Source organism: Martes martes (assembly GCF_963455335.1).
Source record: "Martes martes genome assembly, chromosome: 6".
Taxonomy (NCBI): Eukaryota; Metazoa; Chordata; class Mammalia; order Carnivora; family Mustelidae; genus Martes; species Martes martes.
In genome coordinates, this window is record NC_137893.1 from 80,638,793 (window position 1) to 80,650,612 (window position 11,820).

General features: G+C 35.1%; 1 protein-coding gene across 3 annotated transcripts in view; it reads left to right on the forward strand.

Moving 5' to 3' along the window:
* FAM184A (family with sequence similarity 184 member A) overlaps positions 1 to 11,502 on the forward strand; it is a gene marked incomplete at its 5' end in the record, with an annotated part of 116,312 nt that extends 104,810 nt beyond the window's left edge. For 2 of the 3 annotated variants that reach the window (XM_080806859.1, XM_080806860.1), the window contains 4 exons: positions 4,205 to 4,322; positions 6,855 to 6,959; positions 9,602 to 9,804; positions 11,372 to 11,502. In XM_080806859.1, the coding sequence (XP_080662985.1) occupies positions 4,205 to 4,322; positions 6,855 to 6,959; positions 9,602 to 9,804; positions 11,372 to 11,453 (508 nt within the window). In that variant the 3' untranslated portion in view covers positions 11,454 to 11,502. The remainder of the gene's footprint in view (positions 1 to 4,204; positions 4,323 to 6,854; positions 6,960 to 9,601; positions 9,805 to 11,371) is intronic. The other variant, XM_080806861.1, reaches the window with a different exon arrangement.
* Between the last annotated feature and the right edge of the window lie 318 nt (positions 11,503 to 11,820).

Consider the following 11,820-nt stretch of genomic DNA (forward strand, 5'->3'; position numbering starts at 1 on the left):
ACCAAGGAATTGAATTTTTTATTTAATTTTAATTCAACTGTAAATAGCCACATATGGCCTACTGGCTACCATACTGGAAAGCACAGTTTTATACAACTGGATATTTCTGTTCCGTATCCCTAAATGAAGCCTGCTTGAATCTGCTGAATAGCTTAGATCAGAGGTGGTGAGCAAGGAGAGTGCCTCCCAGCTTAAGGAGCTGGGTTGGGGGACAAGACTTGAATGTACTCAGCCTGTTGCAAAGGACTAAGGGCACCTTACTGAAGTTCCTAACCAACTGCAGATTGACTTTAAATCTTTGAAATTGGAAAAACCCTGTGGATTTGTGGAAGTGGGTGGTCGTGGAAGGACTGGAACATGGGTCAGGCTGAATCCTGGAGTGGAGGGGCCTCTGGGGCACCTGGAAGCTTCTTGCTTCTGTTCCCACCCCAAATCCTGTTCGGACATCAGGGAAGAGGGGGCTAGAAATTTAAAGACCAGAAAGTATCCTCTAAACATTGTAGAAATGGTAATGAGTTCTGTAGCTCTTATGGAATGATTACTAAAAAGCCTCTTTTCTAATGCTGGGTACTAAAGTCTTAGATTTTTGGATATTCTATAGAAATAGTTTTATTTTTGAGTGATACTGTAGTAAAAACCTTGTGTCTAATATGTCGCAGTTTTTGTTTTAGAAACAAATGAGAGAATGAACGGTTTTAAGAACTTAAGCTAAATCTAAACATATATAGAACTTGGAATCATTATAGATCCTTTTTATGCAGAAAAGGGGGTTCAGAGATAATTATTGATTGTCTAAGTTTACATTAACTTCTCACTGTACTGGAACAAAAGATAGTTTCTTCTTGGGGGAAACATCAAATTTTCTGTACAGGCTGTTAAGTAGGTCAGGAATCCTAATTGAAAAGTAACACTCTACCATGCCAGAATGACTTACTCTTTGAAAGTTTTTTGAGTTCTTTTATCCATAATACCTTATTGTTCTTTGTTGTTGTTTGATTTTTAAATTACCATCCTGGTGTGTTCATAAACTTTGTGAGGTAAGGAAAAAGTATTTCTATTGTCATGCATCAGAGTCCATGCCCATAAATTATGGGGAAAGAAAGGTGCAACATTAAATTTCTTCAGTTATATATTTCTTTTCTTAAATTCCAGAGAGGATGGTATAATAGAGTTTATCCTTATGCAATTAGTCTAAAATACCTCTGTGCCAATACTGTTGTTTGGCCTAGAATCTCAATTTACTGACTTTGTCAATTATTTAAAAAAAAAAAACACAGGAGAACTGCCACCTTGAAAACATTTTTATGCATTTCATACAACTTTTTTAGGTATTCATATTTTTGGTTTGCCTTGTTCACGAACCCTAGCATTGACCTATATATTGTTAGAGAAAAAAAAAAAATCAGGGCATGCATGCCCAGGGAGAATCCAACAGTGACCTAATTAGACTTATGTGTGTTTTACTTGTGTTTTCTCTCTGTATTTCTTTTAATGGAAATCTATATTTTGAGTAAAAGACGAACTTCTATGTTTCCCTCAAAACAGTGTTTTCCAGGCTTTATTCTTTCAGAATTTGGTCATTTCTGACTATCTTTAATACTGTTTTCATATTTCTTTTCTTTTTTTTTTTTTTTAAAGATTTTATTTATTTATTTGTCAGAGAGAGAGTACACACAAGTAGGCAGAGAGGCAGGCAGAGGCAGCGAGAGAAGCAGGCTCCCTGCTGAGCAAGGAGCCCGACGTGGGACTTGATCCCAGGACGCTGGGATCATGACCTGAGCCGAAGGCAGCGGCTTAACCAACTGAGCCACCCAGGCGTCCCTGTTTTCATATTTCTAATTGATTCATTGTAACTTAAAAATTTAACAGGAAGATTTGATTATTTCTGCAGTAAAACCATTATCACTACTGAAAAATTGTATCCATTTTCTAAACAGAAGCTAGGCCATAATTATAAATATGTAAATTCTGTGACAATAAAACAGTGTTATTAGATTCTAGCTAGCTGTTGATGCTGCAGGCCAGCCTGAACCCTGTGAAATAAGGTGATAAGCAAATGTTGCGAAGGCCATTTCAGATACAGAACCACACTAAGACACTTCCTTCTTGTGACCAGAAAGATTAAAGGAGAACAAAGTAAGATCATTCCCTATAGCACCAGCTGTTCACACCTAATCTTCGGGAAACCAGGCAGGTCTAGAGAGCTGCTGGGGGCAGCTGAAGGGACCAGGCTTTGACTTGAAATGGATCAGAGTAATACCACGTGTTCTTTCTATTAGAATTTTGAAAGACTTAGCAATTCTGGAAGTATATTTGCAATTTAAATTTAGATCATATTACTTGTTCTCTCCTTTAATGCTTTCCCATTTGTGTTTATATGGATTGTTTCTTCAGTGTGATCAATTATTTTTTCCCTTTTAATATCAAGGTATCTTTTTAAAGTTTTTTTTTGGTGATATTTAACTGATAACAATTTTGTAGGTAAATGAAAACATACACTAGAATTGAGGTTTATGTAGAACATATGTATGCAGAATGTATGTAGAACATACACCAGAGTAAAAAAGGTGGTTCAGGGATTTTAAGTGATTGTTTTAGACTCCCTTTACTTTAACTTCTCATTGTACTAGAACAAAAGAATAGAAATAATAGTTTATTAAACAAAATAAAAAATAAATAGTTTTAAATAAGGCATTAAATTGAGCTTTTTAGCAGCTATTTACTTACCGCCAAGTATGTTTGTTCAGCTATAGGAAGCAGTTCAAAAATCTTCTTTTGCTTTTAATGATAAAGTACCACAGTGACATCTTGTGGCGACTCTGGTATAAACCCAATGCCTTCTTCCTTAACCAGATCGTCGTTTTTCAGGCTTCTTAAAATTTTGCCCGTAAAACGCCATACCATGATAAAATGCAAGGTCCCTCTGTGTGAAACAGTGAAGCAGATTTTTCACTCAGCCTGCATTATCACAAAAGAATAAAAGATAGTGAAACTAACCTCAAACTGAATTGACAAAGTCATCTCTGACCCTGAGACATTGACTTCCAACCCCACACCTCCCTTTACCCACATATCTTCCCGAACCCAAGAGATGAGATCTTTAGGTTGGGCCAAGTTAGTGGAGTTTTTTACTAAAATTCCTAAAATACAGAGATTCTTGTACCCCTCTAGAATTGGGGAGTGGGAGTAGATCACTGATTCCTAGATGATAGATTGTCTAGAAGTTACTCAGTGTGTGTTGAATACATTTCTCTGTACATCTTCATTCACCATGATTTTTATCGAGCTTACATTGTCCTTTTACTTTGAAAACAGTAAATTTTTAAATTGCTGTCATTATTTAAATTTTCTGCTCCCCCCGCCCAAACCCCCAGTTGAGCCAGCAGTTTCCATTTGCATCCTCTTCATTCTGCCCTGTCCGATATCGATATTTTTAGACTCTGCAGGGCCTGTGGTGCCTCTGCTCATAAAAGGTGGCCTCTATTCTAGAGTCTTTTTTTTTTTTTTGAAACTTCGTTGTTCTAGAGTCTTAAAATGGCATTCAGGCCTATTGCCTTCTCATCTCATTCGGGGCAGAAGCAGCCTAGAAAATAATTATCTTATCTGATGAATCTTTTTTACAGTGTTTATGTATTAGCTGATCATACAGAATTTTTAAATTGTGTTTCCCATAAACCAGGAAAGAATGATGTCGTGTATGTGTCCTTTGTTTCCCTTTCCTCTGTATCTTTTCTTGTCCTTTTTCTATATGTTACCAAGCCTTATGTCATCACACAGGAGTGTATTTTTGGTAAGTTCTCCTGATGGTGAAACCACAATTCCAGCATCATACCTATGTTTAGAGCTTAGTATTATTCAGTATATCATTTCTTCTACAGAGCTTACCTCACCTCATCTTCTTACCTTATCTTACCTCACCTTCTACAGAGCTTACCTCACCTGACATACTGTTGAATGACTTACAATGGGTGAATTCTTCTGAAAGTAATCTGTAAAGTCTTTAATAACATCATCTACCCCCTTAGAACCTTTAATAACACTACAGCTATTTGAGACAATCATGTTATTATGTTGAAAAATTTTAAGGAAAAAAGTTTGCTTTTAAATTTTGTATGTGTTCAATTGGACTAATTTGAATAATGTAGATATTACAGAAGAATGTGTCTGAATCCTGTCAATGAACTAAAAGGTTTCTTGTTTTCAGACTAGAAGAAATGGAAGAAAAATATCTAATGAGAGAATCAAAACCAGAAGATATACAGATGATTACAGAATTAAAAGCCATGCTTACAGAAAGAGACCAAGTCATAAAGAAACTAATTGTAAGATTTGGGGGTGGCAGGGATGTAACCATGTTAGTTACCATGTTTGCCAATCAGCAATCTATTGGCTAAGTATTAAGTAATGCTAAATGAAAATTGAAAGTATAAGATATGTGCATTGTGATTAAAAGTTTATTAAAAATGTTCATGAATAAGGGTAAGAAATATAAAGTAATTTTAAATTTGGTATTAGGTAAGAGGATTGTGCCTCTTTTCAGTATTTTTTGAAAAGTCCTTAGTACTTATTTTATGTTTAATAATGTCATTGGCAACATACAGTTAATATGTTATTGAAGGTATGTATTGTTCATGTAGAATTAGAATTGGATAGGAAGGAACACATGCATACATTAGCCTGCACTGTGTACTTCCAGCTAGTCGTATTATTTTACCCTGATCTAAGGAGATACTCCATGGGGAAAGGGATCCATTTTCTTAGGGTTCTAACTAAGAGAAGCTACAGGCTCTCTCTTCAGAGTCTTTTTTTTTTTTTAAGATTTTATTTATTTATTTGACAGAGAGAGACACACAGAGAGGGAACACAAGTAAGGAGAGTGGGTGAGGGAGAAGCAGGCTCTCTGCTGAACAGGGAGCCTGATATGGGGCTCAATCCCAGGGTCCTGGGATCATGACCTGAGCCAAAAGTAGATGCTTAACGCCTGAGCCACCCAGCGCCCCTCTCTTGAGAATCTTGGTCCAATGAGGTGTTAGGATCTCTGAGCAGTCCATTAAGGAAGGAAATACAGTTTTAACAATAAATAAACTGACTTCATTATTCTTTAAGAATGAGAAATACAGTCTATGGCCATACCACCCTGAACGTACCTCATCTCATCTGATCTCGGAAGCTAAGCAGGGTCGGGCCTAGTTAGTACTTGGATAGAAGAATAAGAAATACGCAAATGTCTTAATAACTCATAAAACATTTTAGGGTTTTCTAAAATTATATATCCTGATCAATACTTAAAATAATTTTTACAGTCACTAAAAAAAAAAATTTTTTTTTCAGGGTAAAACTAAAAATAGCATGCTAATCACTCTACTGGTTCATTGATCTCTTCAACTGAAAACTATGGATGTTAGCATGCAAAGAGAGCCTAGGAGCATTTATTTCTGAAGTCTTTTCTTTAACTTCTCTTTTTTGGCATTTAGGAAAGTCATCCTGTTGGCTGGGACTATTAAGTTCCTGCTAAAAGCAGCCGGTTATCAATTGGGGTTCCTTATGGAACCCAGGAGCAGACATTGGCAGGATTTTCCAGGCATTGTGAACATGAGCACAGTCATAGATTCCTCTGATTACCTCATATTCCACACATGAAGTTAGCAGAGGGATTAAATGTAATTTATTTTATCTATGCTAGAAATAGCTCTTCCAGTTTTTAGTGAACAGATGTTAAAGATATAGTTGTATTTTATCCTCACAACAGGATAGGTATTAGACTTCAAAGAATAAAGCAAACACAAAGCAACGTAGCTAGTTGGTGACAGATTAGAAATCCGGGTAAGGGTTGTTCTACACTCTTCCTACTACACACCAATTCTGCGGACTCTGAAGCACATGGGCTAGATTGGTGCAAATGACAGTGGTAACTAAGAAGGGGATGAAGTATCTGGTTCTACTGGAGCACAGTCGTGCATTTCACACTCATGTGTTTACTTCTTACAGTCTGTTCAGTTGACACATGTTGGTGGTGAAGTAAAAGGCAAAGGATTTAACTGTATGTAGTCACTTTTTCTCTGGTCAGTGATTAGAACTGCTGTAGTACAGTCAACCCTTGAACAGTGCAGGGGTTATGGGGCACCAACGCCCTGCATAGTTGAAAGTCCGCATATAACTTAACTCCCCGAAAACTGGACTACTAATAAACTACTATTGACTGGAAGCCTTACTGATAACAAAGTCAATTAACACCTATTATCTATATTATATGTATTATATACCATATTCTGACAGTAAAGTAAGCTGGAGAGAAGAATGTTACTAAAAAAATCATTAGACAAAATAACATTTATAGTACTTCATTCATCCAAAAAAAAAAAAATCGGCATGTAAGTGGACCCATGCAGATCAAACCTTTGTTGTTCAAAAGTCAACATTGAGGTCTCAGAGAGGAGATTAGGCAAGGTCAAACGTATTTCCAGTACTGAAGAATAATGGTAATCAGTGTCACCTTTATAGAAACAATGAAACCATATACACAACTCCATGAATGTAAGTTAAGCTGCTCAAACTGCATAGTCAGCCCTTTGGAACAGAGAATAGGGCCAAATAAAATATTTAGATCCAGTCCTGGAGAAAAAAGTTATTAATGGGTAGAGAAGAACCCCAAAGCATACGGTTTTGAAAAGTTTTGAAAACCTTCCCACCAGCAGTCATTAAGTCACTAGCAGTCAAATGTAGAAATCTTTGATGAACGAGGTATATAAATCCTCACTCAGTTTTTATAGTAAATTCTGAATGAAATGGCATTTAAACAGTGTTAAATTTTCAATAGAAAATGTCTAAGTGGTGTTTATAATTCTTTTGCTTAGGAGGATAATAAGTTTTATCAGCTGGAATTAGTCAATCGAGAAACTAACTTCAACAAAGTGTTTAACTCAAGCCCTACTGTTGGTGTTATTAATCCATTGACTAAGGTATGTGCTATAAACACTATAAAACAGGGATGTAGTTTAAAACTTGTTTAAAATTTTTAATATTCAGAGCAGCATAGGATAAACCTTCCAAATCTTAAATTTAGTATTTAGGATTAAAATCTATGAATTTTTTATGTATATATTTTCACAGATTGAGATTAATATTTTTTGTTGAGAATTCATACTCCTTAAGACATTATTGTAAAACCTTGGTTTCTGTCATTTGGTTTTTCACTTCTCCAAAGAAAACTAACATCGTTTTCTTGATGTTCACTATCCTCTATGGGGTCCGGAAAGGTACTCTAGCCCTGTATACCTAACAGCGCTCCCTAACTTAAGGCCTTAGGCCTGCCATGTTAATGAGCCTTGTTGCTTACCAGTCTTTGGAGAAGTGCTTTACTTCTCTCAGTCTTAGTACATTTCTTGACACTTAAAATTGAAAATGGTCTATTCTGAGACTTTGTTACTCACTCAGGACAGATAGAAGAGCATTATAGGCAAGTGAAATGGACATGGCTAAGTCTTACACATCTTTGTACCATAGCTTCCTATGGTATGGTAGGTATTCAGTTGCAAATTTCATCACATTTTCTGTAAGTGGCCACAAATAACTGAATAAAGCAAATAATGAATTAATTATGTATATTGGCTTTGTTATAGATATTACATATTAATTTAATATTAAAGATATTACATATCTTTTGGCAGAAATCAGTAGTAGAAATAAAGTACTAGTACTAAAGCTATTTTTGGATTCAGATTTAATTTGCCCCTTATGCTTAATTTCTATTGAGCCCTTAGCCAGAAATTTTTACTTTCAGTGCTCATAAAAACTTCTCTGTTAAGAACATGGACTCTATCTTCCCTTCACAAATTAAACTGCTCCAAATTTTAAGGTTAAGCCTTTAACATAGAATGACTTAATGTTTTATGAAACAGAACGACTGAAGTAGGGATGCCTATAGCTGATTCTGCAGAGCCTAAAATACTACCTGGCACATGGAAGGCTCTCATAATTGGTGAATGAATTAATATAGTTAGTTTTTAAGTTCATATTTTAGGGTGAAATAAGTTTTTAATTATAAAGCAAGATTACGAGACTTGATGAAACAAATAAGATGAAAATATTTTCTTTTTTTTAAAGATTTTATTTATTTATTTGACAGCAAAAGAGAGAACACAAGCAGAGGGAGTGGGAGAGGGAGAAGGCGGCTTCCCCCCAAGCAGGGAGCCAGGTGCAGGGCTGGATCCAGGGACCCTGGGACCCTCGATCCTGGGACTCTCATAACCCGAGCCGAAGGCAGATGCTTAACAACTGAGCCACCCAGGTGCCCCAATAAAATGAAAATGTTTCTAATATATTTTTTGTAATTAAATTTTTAGCTCCAAAACCATTCCTGTAGAACTTTACCAACGAGACTTTTGATTCTTTCAAATAGAAACCTACAGTAGGTTTATTTACGCCCTCTGGTGACTAGAATAAGAAAATGCAAAAGATACATCTGTTCAATTCTGAGATACTTCAGCTTTAATAATTGTGATTCTAGAAGACATTATTCTTCCCTTGTTTTTTCAGTTATGCAAAATAGACCTTTTGTCAGAGACTCTGTGATTCACAGAATATGACGTAGAGAAAGAGGGCAATGTCTAGATAGTAAGATCATTACTTTGTAAATAAAGGAAAAAGGCCAATTAGGCTATTGTTTTTTTTTTAAACACTTGAATCATTTTACAGAAAAATATTTCATAAATTTAATTAGCACACATTTAACTTGTAAAAGATGGTATTAAAAATATCTTGCAAATGTAAAATTTTACTGTGTACAGCAAGATAATGCTCATTGATTCTAGAGGTGTGAATAAAATAGACTTAATGGTTTGCAAGCCTGATGGGTTTTGATAATCTGATTGTATTTCTCTTGCTGTTAATTTTAAAGACCCAACTAAGAAATTTAATAAATGGATCACTTTTGTTTTATAACATTTAAATGTTTTTAAAAGATTATGATCCAATTATTGATACCACCAATTGGGAAAAGAGACCTATTTATGCAGATTTAATTTTATCTCTTCAAAAAGATGGTGCAGCAAATTTGAAACCAGTTACTTGAGTCAGCTTTAGGTCTTAAGTAGGAATGTGGGATATGTTTCAAACTACTTCGCCAAGAATTTTTCCATTCCCTTTTTTTTTTTCAGGCAAGGAATGCCTCCCTTTGACAGAAGGCTAAAGTTCACCGACCTCCCTTTTAAAACTATTTAACTTTATAACCTTCTTCTCCTAATTTTAGCCTAAATCTGTTTAACCTCATGGTATCTGCAAGATCTGCTCCTTCCCCTCTCCTCTAAGTAGTCTTTTCCCTTTGACATTCTTTCCATCTCTTCCCCTCCCCATGAAGACCATTCCGTGTTTCTTCCTCATTCTTTCTGGCCCAGCAGCATGTCTGTCCTAAGGATTCCATGTAGATAAAGAACACCTCCAAGGATCCCCAGACCACACTTTGGGTAACACTGGTTCATTTTAACATCCAATTTAACATAAAGTTTCCAAAATCTTCCCGTGCCAAATTATATCTTCTACTATTCCTATTTTCTCATTTGTCCTTATGCAGGGACTATCCTCACATGTATTATTTTTAATGCAGCAAAAGAAGAAGAATGATAAGTCACCAACAAACAGGTTTGTGAGTGTTCCCAATCTAAGTGCTCTGGAATCTGGTGGAGTGGGCAATGGACATCCTAACCGCCTGGATCCCATTCCTAATTCTCCAGTCCACGATATTGAGTTCAACAGCAGCAAACCACTTCCACAGCCAGTGCCACCTAAAGAGCCCAAGACATTTTTGAGGTGAGCCCCGTCTCACCAGCGATTTTTTTCTTTTCTTTTTTAACTTGAGAAATTTACCTTCTTACATTGCAGAAATTCGCTACTTTAAGACCAGCCTAGGAAAAGAAATATTACTGTGAAAGATTTTCAAAATTCATTTATCACTTCTCTAGAGAACTCCTTTTTGGCTCTGAAGATTTTTTTCTAATTTCTTGTCAATTTTTCTATATGCTGAAAGAGGTGCTAATGTAATTTGTATGCTTAGAATTTTGATATTTATTGATACCTGCTTCATTTTGAGTATTGTAGCAAATTTTTCACTAATAATCCATCTTTATTACAGAACTTTAAATTTTTTTTTGTTTTTCTTGTATATTTTTTTCACTTTCTTGTTTACCAGGCTTATTTACAAATATATATGCTTACTGCCAAAATAAAAAAATATGTAAGCTCTGGGAATTTAACAATAGATATAAGCAAAAAATAAATTTAGAAAAAAAATTTTACAAGTGATATTCCAATTTGAAGTTAACCTCAGACTTAATTAAATGTATTAACAAGGAGAATTTAAATGAAACCCAATTGTTTATCCATTAAATAATGTCAGAAAGTATTGTTGTTTTAGGTTTGCCTTACTGAGTCTGTGCTGCTTTAAATTTATTTTTTTAATTTATTCCTACTAAGTCTCAGCAATGTCACTAGTACTAATCTTACAGGTAGACACAGTCTTTTTCTAGGGTAAGTGATGACATAGTTAATGACTAATTATTTTAAATAGAAAAAAGTAGCAAGAATAAAAATAGTCACATACACTTTTGAATGTGCTTCCTGCTAAATATTTTGTGTTGCTTATTTTCCCTTGTGCATGGGTATGTTCAGGTATCAGTAAGATGCATGTGCATGAGCTCAAGGAACTTGACCACTGGAGTTTCCATTACACATTGTTGCGTGCCTTGTAATTTCCCCCAAAGACGGTAGGGATTCTTTTATTTTCTCAACTAGCCCAAAGAATCTTTAGTTATAATTAAGTATAAATGATATAACTTTGAAGATGGAGGGGAAATGGGCTTCTTAAGGTACTCCTTTCGCCCTAGACTGTTTATGGAATTATGAAAGTTTAATATAAATATACAGTATAACTATACATATAGTAAAAATACTATGCCATGGTTTAGTTAGTTATATTTGAGGACACATCTGTAAAAAATCAAATGCTTGTGTCAGATTCTGAAATTTTAATTAAGTAAAAAGGTGCTGAAAAAGAGGAATGTTACCTTCTTATTTCTGATAGTTCCTCCTGAATTTTTTTTATTCAAAGTTTTTCTCAGCTGTCTGATTTTTGTCTTTTTATAATTTTTTGTAATTGTTTTGATGTGGCTCCTCCTTAACTGACTTCATCTGAGCTGCTGATGCACTCTCATGCTCTCATGGAGTGGAGAAACCAATCTAGTGTAGAGGGATCTACAGAACACATCTAACACAGGGAACATATTGTGGTCATCTATGCTGATGTTTTTTGTGCTTTTCCCTTCGTTTTGCAAAACAGCTTAATGCTGGGTTACATGTCTCTCTTTTTTTATGAATTCAGTCCTCCTCAGAGTGAAGCTTCCCCGGTGGCTTCTCCAGATCCCCAGCGCCAGGAGTGGTTTGCCCGGTACTTCACATTCTGAAAGAATTTTGTTGGCAACAGCTAGCTCTGTATGGACAATTACTAAGAGCATGACCTTATACAGACCATTACGTGTACAGGCTTTCCTATGTCAAACACTGTGAATGAGAAAGTATTTGTCTTTCCAATTTGAAAATACACTATTTCCTGTGATATTTATTGGAATCAGTCTACTATATTATGTGTGTAATTATAACAGTTATTTTTATTTGAGATGGAAGAGTCTTTAACCTTTGTAATTACTGCATAATAAATTTTGTTAGAACAAACAGTGCTTTTCATTTTTTTCTAGTAAGCTTGTTAGACATTTTAAATATTTTTAAATTCTAGATAAGTCTTACTAAAAAGGTGTTTTCTAAAAAAACGTT